This window comes from Anolis carolinensis, chromosome 1, assembly GCF_035594765.1.
Source record: "Anolis carolinensis isolate JA03-04 chromosome 1, rAnoCar3.1.pri, whole genome shotgun sequence".
NCBI lineage: Eukaryota > Metazoa > Chordata > Lepidosauria > Squamata > Dactyloidae > Anolis > Anolis carolinensis.
Genome location: NC_085841.1, coordinates 314,895,292 through 314,917,106, shown reverse-complemented (window position 1 = coordinate 314,917,106; position 21,815 = coordinate 314,895,292). Strand labels below are relative to the sequence as shown.

The following is a 21,815-nucleotide window of genomic DNA, read 5'->3' as shown; positions in this document are numbered from 1 at the left end:
CTTCCTCTTCCTCAGTAGATATTTATATAATTCTAATCTAATCAGAGCTCCATAACCCTCATTGTCTTCTTTGGTCTCCTTTTTTCTCTGTGTGATTTTTTTTCTTTTGAAATGCATAATAAAAACTTTTGGGGGAAATATTTTAAAGTAATTTAGTAATCTATTCCCTGGCATCTGAACTAGTGAAAACAAAAATAAAGAACTCCAAAAAAACAAAAAACAAAAAAAGGCATGTGTTGATGTGTTTCTGATGTGCCTCTGCCTTTTCTCTCCTCAGATTCCACAGTTCAAAGGCCCTCAAGCCGTTGGTCCAGTGCCTTCAGCTGTTGGTGTCAGCATAGCTATAGACAGAATAAGTTCAGCCGTTTTGAATATGGAAGAACCTGTATGTTTGTCGTTCTGCTTTTACACATTTGATATTATTCTTATTCTTTTGATTCCATTTTACCTCTCTGAAAAGAGACCCAAATTATTTTATGTGACTTCAGTTAAAAAAACTGCATAAAATAAGGAATACAGACTTCTCTTGGTCTTTCTAAATTAAAAGCAAGCAGAAAACATTGAGAGTGTTAATTCTGGTTTTACTCATTATTTTTGTCACTAAAGTAAAAATCATACAAATGTGAATGGGAGGAGAATAACTGTCTCATTTCAAGTACCTAAAATAGAAATTCGCATATGTCTAATTGCTAGTTTAAATTAGAATACACCATTGGTCAGTGGGATTTATATTATTTTTGGGATTGGATTTAATTCACAGTAGAGTCAGAGGAGGCAGAAGTTCATGTTACTGTATTCAACAAAATTTGGTAGATCTAACTCTAGTTGATACCAGTAGAAATTGGATTTGGGGCAAAATGTTTTTTGGGAGAGGGCTGAAAATAGTTTTCTTCAGATAAGTCTAAACCAAACTCCCTTTCAGATTGTTTTGTGGGGTCCACTTCCTGTCATAGTAACATTTGTTTAGTGACATCTTTCATGCAGCTCAAAGGATACTTTATCATCACTGACAAATAATATGAAGAGCATTGAGCAATCCAGAGGGCAAGATTCTCTGCTATTCCAGTTTAATCAATTTCAGAAACTCTTGGTCAGGCAACTCCTGAACCATTCTACTGCTGTGCCTCCATATTTGCGGTTTTGACTTTTCCAGATTTGATTTAGAATCTTCTTTCTAGGAATCTCTAGGTCCTCTAGTGTCATTCTTGTGGCGAGCTTCCTCAGTCATGCTGAGATTATTTCTAGAGAGAACACATCTTTAGGAATCTCAGGTCCACCACATCAATTCTGTGGCTACCTTCCTGTTAAAGTATATCATGATGTCGTGTTGGAAGACCTAGAAATTCCTAGGAAAGTGTTCTCTCAAGTAAATTTCTTTATTTGAAGTTTTTCACTATCATAGTTGTCCCATGTCCTTAACTTCAGGGAATGTAGAGGGTTGACTGTGATCTGTGATACGTTTTCCTCTTCTTTTCCAGGTTACAGTGAGCTCTTGTGATCTGTTGGTTGTTAGTGTTGGTCAGACATCAATGGCAAGAGCTATCAATATTGTCCAGAAACTCTGGGTGGCAGGAGTTGCTGCTGAAATTATGTATGACTGGTCCCAAGTAAGTTTTCATCTGATTCTTAACTTGTTCATAAACCTAATGTATGGTTTGTTTGTTTTTTTGCTAACTGGGAAATTCTGGGAGTTGTAATCTTAAAAATTACTTTTTAAAACTTTGGGCTAGCCTTAAGGAATCGGGATACTCACCACATCTCACGTTAATTTTGGACTATCATTACAAGATAGCAGAATTTCAGTGAACAGCAAACTCTTTAATAACTTGAGGGGGAAACCTGGAATCTGTGCCTCAGTTGGAAAAACATTAGAGATGGCCAAAGTGCATATGCTGCCTCACCATCATACATCTACATACTTACTTGTCCTGGCATGTAAAGACTGAAATAAATAACTTCATGCAATTCAACAGTCACCTGCCTGCTATCTAAACCTGGTGTTTGGAGAATTAGTGGCAGAATAAATTGCCTAAGGGTGCATCTGCACTGTAGAATTAATGCTGTTTAACACCACCTTAACTTTAATTGAGACATACTAAATGAGTTTTTATGGTTAATGTATTGTTTTTGCACAATATCGATTTTACTGTTCTTAGTCATTGTAATATGTTTTTATTTGTTGTACCTTGTTCATTGCTTTCAGGCCTTTGCCCCGTGTTAGTCGCCCCGAGTCCCTGCGGGGAGATGGTGGCAGGATAGAAAAATAAAGTTACTTACTTACTTACTATGGAGTCCAGGGATTCGTAGCTTGGTGTGGAGGCACCAGTGCTCTTTGTCTGAAAAGTCTAAAGATTTTGTGAATGCATTTACAAAAACATTATATACCTTTTCTAAAGTGGATTTCATAACTCTTCCTGCAGAGAAGTCAGGGTGGCATACATTGGTCTCCCCTTCCCTCTACAAAAACCCTAAAAGATAGGTCAGGCATGGACAGCAACTGACCGAAATAGATTTTGTGATTAGCAGAGACTTGAACTCACCCCTTCCCCCAAGTTCAAGTCTGTACTGGTTTTATATGGGTCTTTCTAGTCCTTTTTAGAAAATTGACAGTGATGTATATTAATTTCATTTTCACATTTTGCCCTATCTAATTTATAATTGTTTTAGTCCCAGGAAGAATTACAGGAATATTGCAGGTGTTCGGGGATCACCTATGCAGCCCTCATCTCTGATAAAGAAGGAAATCATGTGAAGGTAATATGTTTGGGCTGCATATTTCCACATTTTTTTATAGTTCCCATTTCCAAGTACTGCAGTTCTTTGTCAAAGCATGGTCTACATTACAAGCACTTAATCCACCTGAATTTTGTGATGGGAGACAGATGAACTGTAGTATACTCAATGAATAAAGGTCACTAAATGAATATTTTTAAAGCAATGTAAGTTTTCTTTTTTAAAAAGTACATAAATAGTTTAAACTATATTTTTGTAAAATGAGTAAAGAGTGGGTGTACAGTGAAGCTGTTTCACCTTCAGTATTCTTCCCCTCAAAAACTGGCTATTGAAGGTGAGGGAATCACCTTGAAGTGTATGGTAGGTAGCAGCAGTGTTGTGAGAACTAAGTGTTAAGGGATGTTCTGGTTCTAAACAACTGTTTTTGTTTTTTAATTGTTTATTTGCTAAGTTAGTAAAGAATCTACATTTTGTCATTCCTGAGTGTTTGGGTATGTGAGGGAGACAGGGAGAAAAGGAGAAGTTGAATGTAAATAGTATTGCAAGAAGCAATTCTTTCTCTCCCATATACAGTAGAGTCTCACTTATCCAACATTCACTTATCCAACGTTCTGGATTATCCAACGCATTTTTGCAGTCAATGTTTTCAATACATTGTGATATTTTGGTGCTAAATTTGTAAATACAGTAATTACTACGTAGCATTACTGCATATTGAACTACTTTTTCTGTCAAATTTGTTGTTAAACATGATGTTTTGGTGCTTAATTTATAAAATCATAACCTAATTTGATGTTTAATAGGCTACTCCTTAATCTCTCCTTATTATCCAACATATTTGCTTATCCAACGTTCTGCCGGCCCGTTTATGTTGGATAAGTGAGACTCTACTGTATCTAATATACACAGAAAGGGAAAGTATGCTAAGGTGTACCATGCAAATGCTTTGATCACATAAAAAGGTCTTGCAAGATAAGAGATTGCCTCTTACATTCACAAGTCTCAGATTGATTTTCTCATATGTCAAATTAAGCAGAGGCTTGGATAGCTATCTATCAGGGGTGCTTTAAAAGCGATTTTCCTGCTTCTTGGCAGGGGGTTGGACTGGATGGCCCATGAAGTCTCTTCCAACTCTATGATTCTATGAATGATAATTATTATTATTATGAATGATTATTATTATTATTATTATTATTATTATTATTATTATTATTATTATTATTATATGCTGTGTAAAAGAAAAGATTCATCTCATTTGAACTCATCACCCATTTTTTAAATTCTTTATTTGTTTCTTTTTTTAAAAAAAAAAGTGGTAGCGATACAAGAATCACTCAAAAACTTTGTGTACTGGGTTGCTGCGAGTTTTCCTGGGCAGTATAGCCATGTTCCAGAAGCATTCTCTCCTGACATTCTGCCCACATCTATGGCAGGCATCCTCAGAGGTTCTGAGGTCTGTGTGAGGATGCCTGCCATAGATGTGGGCAAAATGTCAGGAGAGAATGCTTCTGGAGCATGGCCATACAGCCTGGAAAACTCACAGCAACCCAGTGATTCCGGCCGTGAAAGCCTTCGACAACACATTTTGTGTTCTGTTTTGCAGGTAAAATCATTTGAAAAGGAAAGACAGGCCGAAAAAAGAATTTTGGAGTCTGATCTAGTGGACCATTTAGCCCAAAAACTGAGGACCAAATTGTGCGATGAAAGAAGTAACAGGTGAGCTGTACATGAAATAACTTCAACAATAGAATACTAAACATATTTTGTTGTAAAATGTATATTTTGTTGTTAACTTCCAAACACTGGCATTCCTTTGAGCTGGTGAAGTTTATCCAGTCAATTATTGGCCAGAATTGTGGAGATGGGTTTTTTGATGGAAATAGAACCCAGACTGGGTGCTTTTCCTGGTTGTTTGGAGCTGTTTTTGGTGGGCTGTAGGGAACAGCAGAAGAAAATTCTACAACATTATTTTGGCTTATGAAATGTGTTCCACACAATCATTTTATTCTTTTTTCTAACCTAGCTTCACATTGGGGCCAGAAACCCATCCCTAAAATACTCACACCCTTTATATGTAAAGTTAAATTATGTTACCTAGAAGAATTAAGGTGCAGAAGCACTACAAGAGTTAGAGGGAAGTGAGAAATTAAATGTCATTGTTTTCTGAAAAAAATGAAGCTGATATCCTGCCTCAGGCTGATATGGAGCACCATCATCATCACTGCTGTATCTCTCAAATGTGTCTCTCTAAAACAGTGGTTCTCAACCTGTGGGTCCCCAGATGTTTTGGTCCTCACCTCCCAAAAATTCTCACAGCTGGTAAACTGGCTGGGATTTCTGAGAGTTGTAGGCCAACACACCTAGGGACCCACAGGTTGAGAACCACTGCTCTAAAACATAATTTAGAGACAAAGCCACTCCACCAATATCTGAGGCACTGGGAATGGGGGGTAAGCAAATAAATATCCAGCCTACTCCTGACAATGCACTGCTTTGCAAGGCTACGTGTTGCAAAGTGCTTTGAAATGAGAGGGTTGAAACACTCTTCAGTCACCATCTGATCCTCAGTGCCTTGGAAACTCCTGTGTTGGTGAGAATGTCTGACTTCTGAGATAGATTGGGGACAAGACATTTTAGTTGGTGCAATGGTGCAATGGCAGTAATTGTTAATTCCAAAGTTCACAATGCCATATATCTTTATAGGACATTGTTAATGCTGAAAAGGATGCCAGATCAACTGAATGTCCCTGCCTTTATGCTAGTAAACTCAGGTTTTCCAGAACGTAGCTTGTTGGTTACTTGAAGCAAGTGCTTCATGGTGAATCAAACTGTGTGGAAATCAGATCTTTAAGTGGGTTTATGATGTGACTTGGGCAACTAGGATCCACTTTCAGGATATTATTCCTGAAATTTGTAGGTAGTCATCGGGCATTTATAACCAAGAAATTTCTACAGATGTATTTTACTGATCACCTATGGTTGAGGTTTTTTCATACCATTTCTCATGTAAGGATTTCCACCCTTAACATTCAACTTTTTGAATGATGTTCACCTGTCTTATTGTTTGGTTTTTCTAGAGAAACATCTGATAATCTGCCAGTGCAAAATCTGAAAGGATCATTTTCTAGTACTTCAGGTATGTGAGTTCTTGATTTTGGGATCACCTTATAGCAGAGATATGAGGCAGCCATTTTTTCCACAAAAATGTTTCCAATGCTAGTAGAAAATTTATCACACCACGTATATATTTATTAATAGTTGTTTCAGCAATTGTTTGTGTTAGATGGACTAAACATAGGATATGAATTTGTAGTTCTACATCCCAGGAGACCAGCATTCATAAGCCCTAGTGTTCAAAGAAATAGACAAATAACTGAGTGCTGAGCTTGCTCCTCAATCAGTGCCAAGTAGTAGTAGTCAACACAAAATGTGATACTTGGCCTGTGGCCACAGGCTTGCAGCCATCCTAGTGAAGTAGAATCTTCAATAGTACTAAATCAGATTCCCAATTTGAGATAGAACTGACAGTGTGTGAAGTGAGTAAAGCCAAACGTGCTCTTGTTATGTTCTAATAAAGAAAATAAATGGTTGATATAAACTATATCAGGTACTGCTCAGTTTAGGTGTGTGTCCTTGAAAAAATACTATTATTTTTTTGTGTGAGAGGGTTAATTGAGACACATTCACCTCTCCAGTCTCAAACTCTTCTCCATCGGCAAATCTGAGAGGTTAATTGCCTCTCCTCCTTTTCCTCATTATGTAATTAAAGAGGAAAAAGACACAACCCCTCAAAAGGGAAAAAATATGGGCTGTGTCTTTTTCCTCTTTAATTACCTGTTGCTCACTGTCTGTAACATTTTTCTTCAGTAGAAGAGAAATATATCATATTCTGTTTACATTATTATAAACATTCAAATACAGCTTTAAATGCGTGTGTAAATAACATTGAGAGTATACATACTAAATCAGATATTTATTATTTAGAGCAGGGCTCCTTGCACTTTTTCCACTTGCAACTCCTTTTCTACCTGATAATTTTTGTGACCCAAAGTATAAAAATAAAGTAGGTATAAAAATAAAATATCTACTGGTAATAAATTAGCATTTGCAGGGCTTGCTCAACAGGATGGTTTTCCTTTTTGTTGGGCCCAGCTGAAGTGTTTTTTGCAGAGTCAGTCCACTGTGAACACGGCAGATTTGTGTAAATGGGTGCCATTCAGAAACCTTTTACTGCTGCCATTTTTTTTTTTTTTTTGCAACTCAACATTGAGCTAATGGTCCCCCCATTTGGAGTCGGAACACATGTTTTAAGAAGCAGTGTTTTAGAGCACTGATTTTCTTTCAATTATTTCTAAAAAAAATCGTTTCTGGGAACCCTACCTTTTTATGTAGTAATGCACATCAAACATTAATGTGCACTTTAGCAGAGTTTTCTCACTAAAGTGTGTAGTTTTAAAATGTTAGTCTTAGGGGTGGGAGAGAGAATTTTCTAACTAAGTCTTTATACTGTTTTAGGCTTATTTGAGTCACATGGAACTGTTACAATGCCAAATATCTGTATTGTTCCACCGGAGAAGTTATCTGCAAGTGCGAGACGACGTTATGAAATTCAGGTATTGTAGTCTCATATTTGTTCTCAGTAACTACATTCTAGTGTGCTTATAATAGTTTGCCTCAACAGAAATACTGTACGAATTGGGGGAAACAGAAGAGATAATAGGAAACTCCCTTACACTGAATCAAGCCATGTGGCTGTCAGTTATTGCCTACATTCAAGGAATTGTGCAGTTCTCCAAATGTTGAAATGCAGCTCCATCCTACATCATTAGCTATGCTAGCTAAGGCTAGCTAGAGATGCAGTTCAATAATGACACCAGACATGAGCAAATGTTGGCTCTTCATGTGTTTTAGACTTCAACTCAAAAACTTATATTTTGCAATTGAATGTTTGGCATTGAATGTTTACCTTTGTTTGTTTGTTGGAAACCACCGAGTCCACACGGGGGATAGGGCAGGATATAAATAAAGTTCTATTATTTTATTATCCCACAATTCCTAACAGCCTACCAGCTGTTAAGAATTGTGAGAGTTGACGTCTGATAAACCTGGAGGGCCAAAGTTTGCCCATGCATGGTCTACATGTACCTTTCATGGTTCTCCCAGTTTCAGTCAGGAGCTTTTCCAAGTCTTATCTGGAATTAGAGGAGGATTGAATCTTTTTCACGCATCGTCCAAGATCTGACACTGAACTCGGGCTCTTCCTCGAGAAGAAAGGGTATGTGGTAGTGTCATGGTGTTACTTTAACTACCACATCTCATTAGAGCCTTCTCAGTTAATGTATTTTTCTCCTTTGGCTACTTGAAATTGGGTTGTGGCTTCTGTACAGGGAGATTTTATGGTGAGAGAAATCACCTTCAAGCTGCTCATACTACCTGTCTTGTTTCTCTGACCAGTTAAGGTGATCAAGAGTTGTTAGTAAGCTCTTAAATCAAAGGGAATCAAGTGAAAGAAACACTATGACCCCCACCAGATGTTTTTGCATGGCAACTCTCTTTACCCTTTTCATTGGCTGTGCTACCTGACAGGAGTGATAGGGCAAAAACATCTTAAGAAGCCTTAGCTCATTCTGATTTTATGCATTTAAACCTTTGATAGTTAATATGTCAGTGCATATGACATACACATTAAATGCATTCATACATATTAAATTTCCCACGAGTTTAATATACAAATGAGGTGTCATTTTGCCTGACACTCTCCCAGTTTAAATCAATTACTTTGCAAAACACTCAGTGTTTTAGTGGTTTCAGAACAGAAATTAACCGAGGGAATTATGTTTAGATAAAAAAAATTATACTCTGCCATTCCATAAAATTCTCAGACTTCTCTGCAGTTTCTTCTTCTCGGAACTGTCAGGATTATTTCTTAATCTAGAATGGTTATACTACTAGGCTCATGTTCAAAGACATACAATTCTACATGAAAAATACATCTTATGGGTGTTAACATGAAGTCAATGTGTTCAATTGGCCTTCCATGTTTGCGGATTTGAGTATTCAGATTTGATTAAAATGTGCGCTCTAGAAATCTCTGGATCCTCCAGTGTGATGCTGCAAATTGATCACTGAGTCATGATGGAGAACCTAGAGATTTCTAGAGAATTCAGAAGCTGACTTTTCAGTCATGCCGAAGAGCATAGATACTCCAAAAACTGTTTCTGTCAGGTAAAAAACGTATTATTTGAAGTTTTTTATTATGGCTGTGGTCCTGTGCTCTTAACCCCAGCAAATGTGGAGGGTTGACTGTAGATCATAATATATGGACAAGTAGTAATAACTCAACACACCTAATCATGATGACAGTTTTAGAGCAACTACCCTCCCCCCCAATGCACAGAGTTATTTCAGTTCAGGGTGCACCCAGCCAAGAAAGAGTGGGAACCTGGTGTTCCCATCCCACATGGACTTTTGCAGCCAAGAGAAGAGAAATGTGTTACCCACTTGGGGATAGTGCTTGGACATTGCGGAAGGAGTCTTTCTTATCACCCATAACCTAAATTAGGCATACATCTATCCCTTAAAGGATTGTATTTTGACTACATGTAGATTTTAATATTTTTTCTATAAAATCGTCTTTTAATGCGTGAATGACTCAGAAAGGGAGAAACTATTTGAGTTTAAGGTTTGGCAGAATTGCTTGCTCTTGTTTTAATTTGGTAACAAAACTTCATCTTGTGTACATTATTTTGAATTGAAATGTAATTTTTCAGGTGCAAACTAAACTCCAAACCTTCTTTGCTACTCTGCAACTGAAGACCAGTGAAGTTGAAATTTTAGCAGTAAGTTTCCTTGTTTAATGGAAGGGGCCTCTTGGGTAACAGGGGTCGATATGGTTATTTCTGAATGAAGTAGCTTTAGTAATATAAAAATGGAACTTCCCTCCAGAGCAGAAAGGCATGTATTCTTTGACAAGAGCAAATTGCCCTGAAGAAAAAATTGTTTTCCAAATTTTAATACTTGTTAAAGCATGGAACCCACTCTATTGAGAGAAAGTATGAGTGTGTATGTGTTGGGTTCTGAGGATTATTTTAAAGTCAATTTCAAGACTTCATTATTTTAAACAGTGGTTGGAAATATTCATCAGCTAATTCCAGGAATTGTATTAGTACTTATTTTGTCAGCACTGATAATTTTTTCAGAACTGTCACACAGCACATTCACCTTATGAACGATCACTTTCTATTACAATTTGTTTCCCAAATGTGTCAAGCTTTGATTCTCACTTGCTTTTTCTTTGAAAATGAGAATTGCTGAAGGCTACTCCCATGTTAGAGGAGCTGCATGATATTACTTTGGCATTTAAGGTCCCCAAAGTTTTCTCGGGGATCCTGAAAATACCATCCACTTCCTCCAAATACTTGACAACAACAGAGCTGAAATAGGAAAGACCAGAACTTTTTCATTTTGGTTATGAATATATAGACACTTGGAGTGGGAATGTTTGAGTGATTTCCAGTTTTCCCTTTCTCTTTTACATTTGCTCTTGTTATGGTCTTTGTATTATAATCTTCACTTTATATAATAGAGAAATGTAGTTATTTGGCAGTTTAAGTACATAATAAATCTAAAGGAAATAAGAAGTGTACAATCTGAATATCCTAATGTTTTAAGAGTTAATGTTTCAGCAGTTTATTATATGGACTAAATGAAAGTCACAAATGAAACTGCTTCTCAAACAGTTTGAAAATACAATGACTTAATGCTTTGCATGTCTTTTATTTCAGGTAGATCTTCCCAAAGAAACCATAATACACTTTTTATCTTTAGAGGTAAAATTATCAATTTCTAATCTACTTGTTAGCATGGAATCACAGAACCATAGAGTTGGGACCATCAGTTCAACCTCCTGCCATGCAGAAAAATACGATCAAAACATTCCCAACAGCTATTGAGCCTTTGTTTTAAAACCTTGTGAGAAGGATACTCCACCTGAACAGCTGTAACCATTAGGAAGTTCTTTCTAATGTTTAGGTGGAATCTTTTTTCCTGCTATTTGAATTACTGCTCTGTGTCTTAATCTCTAGAGCAGTAGGAAGAACTTTTCCCCTCCTCAATGTGACATCCTTTCAAATATGTAAACATGGCTATCTTGTTCCCACTCAGTAACTCTTTAATGGATACAGTCATTACAGAATTGCTCAATTCTAATTCCTGCAGACATAAGTCCACTTGTGAAGATGTAAGAAAGCCCTGAACAGGATTGCAGCCATTATTCCCGCTTACTTGTCCTACCTTCTCCAAATAGAACAGATGCAGACTGTGTGTGTTTAGGGCCAGACCTGGTTGAAGAAAATGTAAATCAAACACTCCAAGTCCATAGCAGAATCTTTACTTCAATGCTTCTTTCCCTTTTTCAGTGTGATGAAGATGAACAGACCTTCTATACAACTGTGAAACAACTGATGTCACGATTACCAAAGCAACGCTACCTTAAATTAGTGTGTGATGAAATCTACAATATCAAAATTGAAAAAAGGTAGAATCATAAATGCATGATATATACCTAGATACACTCAAAGTTTAATGCTATTTTTTCAAATTTTAAGATGGGGATAGACAGCATAGGACTGCCATTTCAAGAAACAAAACAAAGATGCACACACACACACCCCGAGGTATAGGGAATTTTCACCATGTTTTGACTTTAAAAAAAATCTATCCTGGGTGTATTGATGAGATTTGTGTGGGTGATGGGCAGCTTTAGGAAAAACAGTGGACCCTGAATTGACCCAGGGGACCTGCAAAATGTGGAAATGCAGCCCATGTAGATAGTAGATATTTGGGAGAAATTTTGTATTTGATCACTGGGGAGGGGGGTCCAGACATGGTAGAAATGCCCTTCACACCACTTGGAGACATCCAGAAACAAAAGATACATTGATCCTGATGCAGCCCACACTTTGCCCACCTCTGATCTTAAGCTTACTCAGTTCTTAGTGGCATCCTTTCAATTGTGTGGGATTTTGGCAAGGGCTGCAATCTCAGATCCACTAAGACTGTATTCCATCGGTAGAATGTATCTATACAGTGGAACCTTGACTTAAGAGCGTTTTAAGATAAGAGCCATCGGTCAGCTTTCGTTTTGCTTTGACATAAGAGCAACTTTTTTGCTAAGAGCTAAGGCCAGAGGGAGCCCTAGTGCAAGAGAATAGGGCTTTAAGGTTTCAAGGGAGCAGCCTCCATGCCCTGTGCTCTTGTCTACTTTGAGGAACTTTGGGTTAATTGATTTTGTGTGGTTTTTATTCCTGATATGTTTGGCTTCATGAAGACAGGGGGGAGAGAGCAAGGGAGGGAGGGAGGGAGGCTGGAATGAGTACAGTATGAAGAAATGATTTTGCCTCTTCACTTTGTGCTTCCTTAGCACAACTTTGTGCTTCGGCCATTTTAAAGTTGATCTTTCTTTTTTATTGTTCCATGTGAATGTGCATTTATACATTATTTGATATTTATAAAGTACATTTTTCTATTTAAAAACATGTAACAAAAGAAATGGGGGGTCAGGGGGCTGGAACAGATTAATAGCACTTCAGTGAATTTCAGTTGGAAATTTTGCTTTGTGATAGGAGCAATTTGAGTTAAGAGCTTGGTCATGGAACAAATTATACAAGCGAATGGCTGTTGCATGTAGATATAATTCTTTGGACACCGATTGGCCAGGATCAAAACCTGAAGTAGTGCAACATTTCTGGCAACCAATTAAATGTAAAAATCTGCCTTCTCTACAAGTCGCTGATGGCCGTAGTTATAGAATATTCTAAATGGCTGCAGTCTCTCTAATGTTGTTTCTTTTTGTCCCCTAGAGTGCCTGTGCTTGTCCTCTACAGTTACCGAGATGACTACTACAAAGTTATATTTTAGTTCTGAATGTTTAATAGAAATAAAAGTTGGGGTGATAGAGTACTGTTTGGAAAGAAATATCCATGTTTCCAACTAAGTTAATGTGAAGGAACATTTGCACACTTTTTTACTGTGAAAAATTCTTAAGTGCTGGTGCCAAGAGCAAGATATCTCTGGCTTGTGTGCCTCTCTTTGTAGTCTCTAAAGCTGTAAATGTAAAGCTGCAATCTATTGTACAGTAGCCTTTTTTTTAAAAAAAAATAAAAGTTTTACTATGATGCTTGTTTGCAGTTGTCATCGTCTCGAGATCAGAGGTTAGAAGTGTTTGGCACTAAAGTCAGCAAGCACAGTACAAAACAAAATTTTCTCGCAAAAACACAAAGCCCCCACCCCCAAATAATTGAGAGAAATACCAATTTTTTTAGGGGTAAATCTTGGCAAGTTACAAAAGTCACTCCTCTTCTTCATTAGAATCTCACTGTCTCTGGTTATACAAAAGAAACCTGTATGACTCCACTGAGTGGATAAATCTGACCAAAGCAGATTCTTATTTTTCAGCAGTTGAAACTGTCTCTATTGTGACAGCCATGTAAGAGAAGAGATGGGTAAAAATGTGTTTGATTTTGAGAAGGAAGAGAAGACCAATTAAAAATATGCTTTCTGGAGTAGCAGAAAGTGAGAAATTATACACTAAACGAGTGAGATAAAACTGAGCCAAATGGTTAATGATTTGGGCAGGATACTTGCAGGGCTAAACCCACTTGAACAAAAGGCCTCGAGCACCCTCTCGCACAGTTGTTCTCAACCTGGGGTCCCCAGATATTTTTGGCCTTCAACTCCCAGAAATCCTAACAGTTGGTAAACTGGCAGGGATTTCTGGGAGTTGTAGGCCAAAAACATCTGGGGACCCCAGGTTGAGAACCACTACTCTAGAAGATATTGGGGAGAGGATCATTATGTTAAACATTTTTGATATTAAAATTCTACCCTGTTTCCCTAAAATAAGACATCCCTGGAAAATAAGACCTAGTAGAGGTTTTGCTGAATTGCTACATATAAGGCCTCCCCTGAAAGTAAGACCTAGCAAAGTTTTTGTTTGGAAGCATGCCTGCCAAACAGAACACCAGAGTATGCAGGGTTGGTAAATGTATATACCATAGTGTTGTACATAGAAATAATGGTAATAACAAGAAATTCTTGATAGGATTCACAGTTTGTCTGGTTATGCTGGTTTGTGATGACTACTACTGTACAGTATATGATGTTCATTTTTTGTTTAACAATAAATGTGAATTCTTCTTCATGGAAAAATAAGACATCCCCTGAAAATAAGACCTAGCACATCTTTGGGAGCAAAAATTAATATAAGACACTGTCTTATTTTCGGGGAAACACGGTAATATTGCCTGGATAGAAAGAATACGGCAGATATATCTATATCTTTAAGATTTATCTTTCTGCAACTAAACAACAAAGCAAACATTCATTCTGGTTAAGGCCTTTTGGTATTTTATGCTACAAGTTGCACATCTTTTATCTCAAGTACATGGGATCAAAAGTGTTTTGCATTTAATTTTTTTAATATCTGTATTTACATAAACATACATAATAAGATATTCTGGAGATTGAGCCCAGGTCAAAATATGAAATTTGTGTGTTTCATATACACTTGATACATAGTCTGATGGTAATTTTGTACACAATATGTGGTAATTTTGTGCATGGAACATGATTTGTGTTAATTGAACCATCACAAAGCAAAGGTGCCACTATTAACAACCCAAGTGGATAATTCTGGATGATTTTGCAATTCTGGCTAAGCGATGCTCAACCCATACCATACTATACTCCACAGAACTATATGTCAATTCAACAAATACTAAATAACTATACTGAACAAAAGCATTGAACAAGCTGCAGAGAAGGAAAGAGTCCCAAAACAATCATAATCTGTTCTCAAGTAGCAACATAATTCCTTAGAATCTTATGCATCAAACTTTCAAACATTAAACAAAATAGCCAATATAACTCGAATGCCCTTTTAATTGGCTTCATAGCAATTTCTTTCGTAAAGCAGGACACATGAGAGCCTGCCCCAAACAAAATATATGCCTAAATCAGTGTTAATGCAGTAGTTTTGGCACTGACTGACAAGCCTCCCCAAATGCTTCAGAGAGGGTTTTTCTAATCCTACCTTGAGATACCAAGGATCAAACCAGGGGCTTCTGTGTACAATACAGATAAAGTACTGCTGTACTAGAAAGGCATGTATTAAGCATTAAGATCAACAAAGACATTTCAAAAATGAATTCTTTATTTTTGTATTAGTTTCCAAAAAATAAAACCGAATCAGATACAAAAATTATTCAACATGGCAATATAGATTTTTTGCATACAGTCAGCCCTCCACATGTGTGGGTTTCACTCTTGAGTATTTTATCATTTGTGGATTTGATTAATATATTCTCTGTAGGTCCTCAACACAACTCCACGGTCAACTTCCAGTGTAAGTTGATCATATAGCTGCGTTGGAGGACCTAGAGATTTCTACAAGATTTTTTTCAAATTAAAAAAAAGCATTTGAGTAAAAAAAATATCATGGTTTCCCCGCTTTTGCAGACCTGCTGTGCCTGTAACCAAAACAAAATGTGGAAAGTTGACTTTATATATTTCTGAAACCACAATCCATAAAGCTTTTTCAGTACTAATAAGCTGCTTATATTCCAGTTTTCAACTGGCAATGTCAGTGAAGTCAAAAGAAAAGTGGTGACATGAAGAAAAATACTGTGCTCTGAGCCAGTATTTGGGTCCCCAACAGGAGGAAACACGGTGTTCTGTCATTGCGTTGCTTTGGTCTTCTTATTCTTGCTCTTTTTATCTTTCTTCTTTAAACCATCCATATTCGCTCTCAGTAAATTTGAATAAGCCTGCAACCAAAAAATAAGCCCTTTAAAGAAAAACCATGAAATTGATGGTAATTTGCAGCTAATCCATTTAAATGTTCTGAAAGTGAAATAACCTAGATGTAAACTTACCATCTGAAATTTGTTAACTTCCTTTGAACTCACCTACAAGAAAAAGGATTTGTTATTAAAAAATTACTAAGTATCAAAGCTAATCACAAAGTGGGTTACAAATTATTATATCCTAACAATTATCTTAACATATTACTTTTATATGCTGGTCTTGACATGCTGTAAGGCCATACTAAATATCAGAAGGATGCAGAAAATTGCTCTTAAAAGTACTTTGGGAGGGATTTAAGACTTGGAAACTGTACACTCTCGGAATAACTTACAATTTCATTTGTGATCATTACCATCTACTTTGCTACGTATAACCTTTTGGGGGTCAATTATGTCAGAACACAACTTTTCCACGATAAACTACCTACCACTGTGCTTATCTTTTTCTTCCCATCTGTTGCTCTGAGAAGACATTTGTTGTCGACAGGCTCAAAACCCTCAATATGGCCCTTTCGTGGGATGGGTCTTGTCCGACCATCATCTACATTAAGCCAACCAAGAGAATTTAGGACACGCCAGTTCAGAAAGAAGACATTTATTAATATTGTTTCATTTCTTTATTAAACTGGACTCAGATTAAACAGTATTCAAATAAACAGCTACTAAATATGGATTCAATGAAACAAATGAGCATAACCTCTTCCACCATTCTAATCTTGCCTCTGATTTCTAGCACAGAAGCAAAAAATATCCACATGTTGCTTTGTGTGCCTTCAAACTATTTTGGCAATCCTAATGCAAACCTATCACAGTTTTCTTGGCATGATTTATTCAGAAGACATTTATTTGCCAATGCCATCCTCTAAAGTCAATGACTGTGACAGGTGTGACTTGCCCAAGATCACGCAGTGGATGTCATGACTGAGTGAGGATTCAAATGCTAATCTCTAGAGTTATAGTCCAATGCTCAACCCACTAAACCCAATACTCCAAAAAAGATGAACATCTCCATAAACTAAACTATTGCTTTATCCTAATTCTTGTCACTCGGCTATAGAATCACCTCAATCTCCTCAGTCAACTTGACTGAGAAAAGGAGTCAAGAAAACCTCTTTACTGTCACATTACCTCTACTACAGCAACCTCATTCTTTCTTGGATATCCTCCTAATAAAAGTTAGAGTCATGCCATCTGTTCAGGAACCATTAAATCAAGAAAATACGATGAAGTGCAGCTGTCCAAATACAACTACAACTACAATTTGCATGTTTTCAAACTGCTAGGTTGGCAGGAGCTGGGGATAACAGCGGGCGCTCATTCCGCTCCCGGGATTTGAACCTGGGACCTTTTGGTCCGCAAGTTCAGCAGCTCAGCGCTTTAACACACTGTGCCACCATTATGGCACCAAATATGGAGATTAGCTTCCAGTGCAAGGCTATCTATACAATCCCATCACTGGACAAACCATCCTTGAACAACCGCTACCTCCACAGACACCCAAACTCATTCCCCATCACTTTCATCTCTGCCCTGACATTTTGGATGGGGCAAGATGTATGCAGGGCTGGAAATTATGTGGCCCTCCAGATATGGATGGACTGCAAATCTCAGCTGCCTTGATCAATGCAATCTACACTGAAGACTACTAGAGGGTGCAGTTCAAACACATCTGGCCAGTGATCATGGGAATTGTAATCAAATATATTCTAGGAGGCTAATTCCCCACCTATGCAATACACGCAAAATAGCTAAAGTGTGGACACTTCTTTTCTAGCAACAGAGATATTTATAAACAGGGTTACAAAAGAATGCCAGTGTGGATCAGAAGAAACTGGTACCTGTGACCCCAGATATAGAGACATCAGATGGGTACAAAGTCTTCTCTAGGTGGTTTTACAAGCTAGTTTTAAAATTTGCTATTCATTTAATTTGCTGATTCAGTGAAAGGATTTATTGGATAATCAATTCTAGTCACTCTAGCAAACACAAAGCAAATTTCAAATACCCCTGTGTTTATGAAAAAGGGGAAGCTGTCAACTAAATTAGCCAGACACAAAAAAGCCTTTATTTCATTATAAATTGATGCATTATTAAACAACTAAGATTACAGAAGTAGTTTATCGTCATCATAACATACATTGAAACAAACTGCAATTCAGCTGTCTTAGAAAGTCATAATCCATACATTTGGCTTTTTAAAAAGGTTTTTTGTTGAAACAAGCGCAGTAAACATATATTTAGTACTTCTGATTGCTCTTTTTTTAAATAATACTTACATTTCTTTAGTGTTATATAGACACTGCCTGTGGTTCTGCACTTCTGGAAGAGCCGTGTTAGCTCTGTCAAAAACTGTAATGAAGGAAATGATTTCCAATTAAAACATCCATAGAACGAACAAGTTTACATGTTTAGCTAGCAAACAACAATCCATTCTCAAAACTGATTTTAACAATACAGTATTGTCCTCTTACAATGGTAATGTTCAAAATCTGACCTGTTAACAGGCAACTGAACTATAAGTAAGATCTGTAGCACCACACTTTCATGACATGTTTTAAGACAAAGGTCCTATTTCTTTCCAATCTTTGAAAACACAAGCTTAACAGGGTTGCTGTGAGTTTTCCAGGCTGTATGGCTATGTTCCAGAAGTATTCCCTCCTGACGTTTAACCCACATCTATGGCAGGCATCCTCAGAGGTTATGAGGTCTATTGGAAACTAGGCAAGTGGGGTTTATATATCTGTGGAAAGTCCAGGGTGAGAGAAAGAACTCTTGTTAGATTGAGGCAAGTGTGAATGTTGCAGTTGGCTAACTTGATTAGCACCAAATAGCCTTGAGGCTTCAAAGCTTGGCTGCTTCCTGCCTGGGAGAATCCTTTTTGGGAGGTGTTAGCTGGCCCTGATTGCTTCATGTCTGGAATTCTCCTATTTTCTGGGTGTTGTTCCTCATTTACTGTTCTGATTTTAGAGTTTTTTTTAATACAGGTAGCCAGATTTTATTCATTTTCATTGTTTCCTCCTTTCTGTTGAAATTGTCCACATGCTTGTGACATGGTAGTTGTTACAGTGGTTCAGCATTTCTGTGTTCTCAAATAGTATGCTGTGTCCAAGTTGGTTCATTAAGTGCTCTGCTATTAATGGTTCAATTAGACATTCCACAAATATATAAATCCTACTTGCCTAGTTTCCAACAGACCTCACAACCTCTGAGGATGCCTGCAGTAGATGTGGGTGAAACGTCTGGAAAGAATACTTCTGGAACGAAACCATGTAGCCCAGAAAACTCACAGCAACACAGTGATTCTGTCCATGATAGCATTAATCAACACAAGATTAACACCTATTAACAAGGCGGAATAATAAACTAGGCTCAGGTTTGGTTTAGTCTGCTTTGTTAATCAATATTGTTGTTGTTCTTTATTCCTTCAGTCACTACTGACTCTTTGTGACCTCATGAACCAACTCACGCCAGAGCTCCCTGTTGGACATGGCCACCCCCAGCTCCTTCAGGATTAAGACAGTCACTTCAAGGATACCATCCATCCATCTTGCCCTTGGTCGGCCCCTCTTCCTTTTTCCTTCCATTTTTCCCAGCATCAATGTCTTCTCCAATCTTTCCTGTCTTCTCATTATGTGATCAAAATACTTCATCTCTAATATCCTTCCCTCCAGTGAGCAGCCGGGCATTATTTCCTGGAGTATGGACTGGTTTGATCTTCTTGCGCCCCGAGGCACTCTCAGAATTTTCCTCCAACACCACAGTTCAAATGCGTCTATCTTCCTTTAATCAATATTAAACCTGCTTTTTGACACTGCAGGGTATATCAAACTAAGCACAAGCTAAAATATGTACAGGCAGTCCCCAAGTTACAAAATGACTGATAATTAAAAACAGGGGGGGTGAGACAACAGAAAGAGAGAAATCTACCCCTAGGAAGGAGTTGAAAGAATTGCCACGGGGGAAAAGATTTCTCCACTGAAGCTTTATCTCCAATCCTTGTTTCCACAACAAGCCACATTTTTCAAAATCCAATTCTCACAGGGACAGAAAGTGAGGTGAAATCATCTGAAGAGGGGCACAGACAGCAACAGAAACACCACAGGAGTGTTAACCCTACCGTATGCTATCCGAAGATATATAGATAACATAGATATCTGGAGTTACATTTAAATGCAATTTAAGAACAAACTCGTAGTTTGGGGCCTGCCTGTATACCAAAGCCAGTACAAAAGGGAAAGAGTGTGAAGGACGAGCAGCATACAACTATGGTTCATGAAGATGTAAATGGGTGGATGTACAAATATGAGGTCATAAAATGCTGATTTAAAGCTCCAGATATTTTAAGGCAGGAACCGGCAGAATACGGATTGGCTTAAGCATTAGGTGGGCAAACGTGTCTGGCTTCGCCCATCAATGGAAGTCTCCTGGCTCAGGGGGGAAAGCTGTTTCTTAAAACTGCGTGCAAGTCAACTATAAATAAGGCCCACACATAGGGATATAAAACCTTCGACCTGACCTGCTCGCTCTCCAGAAGAACCATGGCTCCTATCGCCTCCCGTCCGCTTCTGGCAAACGCCCCGTCACAACTACCAGAACAACCAGCCGGCCGGAAGCGGAAGAGCCTGGGCGGCGGCCATAAGACTCATTGCTTGGTAGAGAGGCTGGAAAGTTCCTCCCGACTGTCTCTTGCCCCCTGGCGGGCGCCAAGGCTATACTACATCCAATGACGTTCTGCCGCTGAAACCACTGCATGATTGAGAGGGAGCATCCATAGGCGCAGCTGTACTGTAGACTGAATACAGTTTGACACCACTTTAACTGCCATGGCTCAGTGCTATGGAATACTGGGAGTTGTAGTTTGATGAGGCACCAGACTCTATGGCAGAGAAGGCAAAGACCTTGCAAAACTTCTACTCCCATGCTTCCGTTGAATTGAGCCCAAACGTGAATCAAGGAACATGAAAGGCACTGCAGACTAACTCAACTGCAAAGCACTTGATGATCCAACCTGGACATAGCATAGTATTTGAGAACACAGAAATGCTGGACCATGCTAACAACCAGTATGTCAGACTACACAGAGAAGTCATTGAAATCCACAAGCATGTTGGCAATTTCAACAGAAAGGAGGAAAGCATGAAAATGAACAAACATTGGCCACCAGTATTTTTTTTTAAAAAAAAAAACACCTCTAAAATCAGGACAGTAAATAAAGAAAACAGAGAAATTCCAGACAGGAAACAATCAGGGCCAGCTAAAACCTCCCAACAAAGGAGTCCCCCAGGCAGGAAGCAGCCAGGCTTTGAAGCTGCAAGGCTTTTCAATTCTAATCAAGGTGATTAATTGCAACATTCACACTTGACTCCAACAGACAAGAGTTCCTTCTCCCACCCTGGACCTTACACAGATATATAAATCCCACTTGCAGTTTCCAACAAACCTCACAACCTATGAGGATGCCTGCCATAGATGTGGGCGAAACATCAGGAGAGAATGCTTCTGGAATATGGCCATACAGCCTAGAAAACTCACAGCAACCCACTGAGGCATGATAGTTAAAACAGGGTCAAATGGTATTAATTCTACAGTATAGATGCATTGAAAGAAGGTTCTTTGATACAACATCCAAAATGTAGAAAACATCCATAAATGTTGTTGTTAAAGAAGTAGTTAAATTATGTATATTATAGAGATACTCTGTTTTGAAAAAGCAAGTAAAAAAGTTAAAAGAGCATCAACTACTATAGAAGTAGCAACTCAGGCCAGGTTTTAACTACTGAATGCAACTGTCATTGGAGGTGTTGACAATACAAACCATGCAAAACGTTGCCATTAAAAAGCAAGAAATGTTGTTATGATGTTTATTTATATTCAGCTTTTTCTCTCCATAAGGAGACTCAAGGCGACTAACACAAAAAGCATTACAATACAATTTCAAATATGCGATATATAAATAGATATAGCACATTTAAGAAAAGCCTTTCCCTTATCAAATATTAACTTGATAAATTGCTGTTGTCTTCTTCTATCTGTCTGGAGCTATTTTTAGTCTTTTGTTGCCACTTGGAAAGCTTATTCTCTTATTGTTTTAAATATGAGCGGTTTTGAGGTCTGACATTTACACCTGAAATGAAGGGTCACAAAGTGTAAAAAAAGAAAAGAAAAGAAATAACAATACACTGACAGATAGAAGAAGCAATGCATTTCTTGCAAATATAT

The 21,815-nt window shown here is 37.8% G+C and overlaps 2 protein-coding genes across 2 annotated transcripts in view; one reads left to right on the top strand and one right to left on the bottom strand.

The window, feature by feature from the left end:
- The window catches only part of eif2ak4 (eukaryotic translation initiation factor 2 alpha kinase 4), a 55,461-nt gene extending 42,553 nt beyond the window's left edge, over positions 1-12,908 (top strand). The window contains exons 30-39 of the mRNA XM_003224768.3: positions 278-385; positions 1,479-1,607; positions 2,668-2,754; positions 4,337-4,449; positions 5,811-5,869; positions 7,249-7,346; positions 9,504-9,572; positions 10,518-10,562; positions 11,151-11,269; positions 12,594-12,908. Of these exons, the coding sequence (XP_003224816.1) occupies positions 278-385; positions 1,479-1,607; positions 2,668-2,754; positions 4,337-4,449; positions 5,811-5,869; positions 7,249-7,346; positions 9,504-9,572; positions 10,518-10,562; positions 11,151-11,269; positions 12,594-12,651 (885 nt within the window). The 3' untranslated portion in view covers positions 12,652-12,908. The remainder of the gene's footprint in view (positions 1-277; positions 386-1,478; positions 1,608-2,667; positions 2,755-4,336; positions 4,450-5,810; positions 5,870-7,248; positions 7,347-9,503; positions 9,573-10,517; positions 10,563-11,150; positions 11,270-12,593) is intronic.
- Positions 12,909-14,922: 2,014 nt separating this feature from the next.
- srp14 (signal recognition particle 14) lies at positions 14,923-20,269 on the bottom strand. Its single transcript, XM_008116847.3, has 5 exons — positions 20,113-20,269; positions 17,873-17,945; positions 16,025-16,137; positions 15,666-15,698; positions 14,923-15,557 (listed from the first exon to the last, which is right to left on the bottom strand). Exons 1-5 carry the CDS (start codon positions 20,134-20,136, stop codon positions 15,468-15,470), a joined length of 333 nt encoding a protein of 110 aa, XP_008115054.1. The 5' UTR covers positions 20,137-20,269; the 3' UTR covers positions 14,923-15,467.
- Between the last annotated feature and the right edge of the window lie 1,546 nt (positions 20,270-21,815).

Excerpts from the sequence above, each read along its gene's own strand:
- srp14 (XM_008116847.3), bottom strand. The coding sequence starts at position 20,136 with ATGGTTCTTCTGGAGAGCGAGCAG. Across the intron at positions 17,946-20,112 it reads TTCTTCTGGAGAGCGAGCAG|TTTTTGACAGAGCTAACACG; the intron begins GTCAGGTCGAAG and ends CCTTCATTACAG. Across the intron at positions 15,699-16,024 it reads AGAAAAAGATAAGCACAGTG|GTGAGTTCAAAGGAAGTTAA; the intron begins GTAGGTAGTTTA and ends TTTTTCTTGTAG.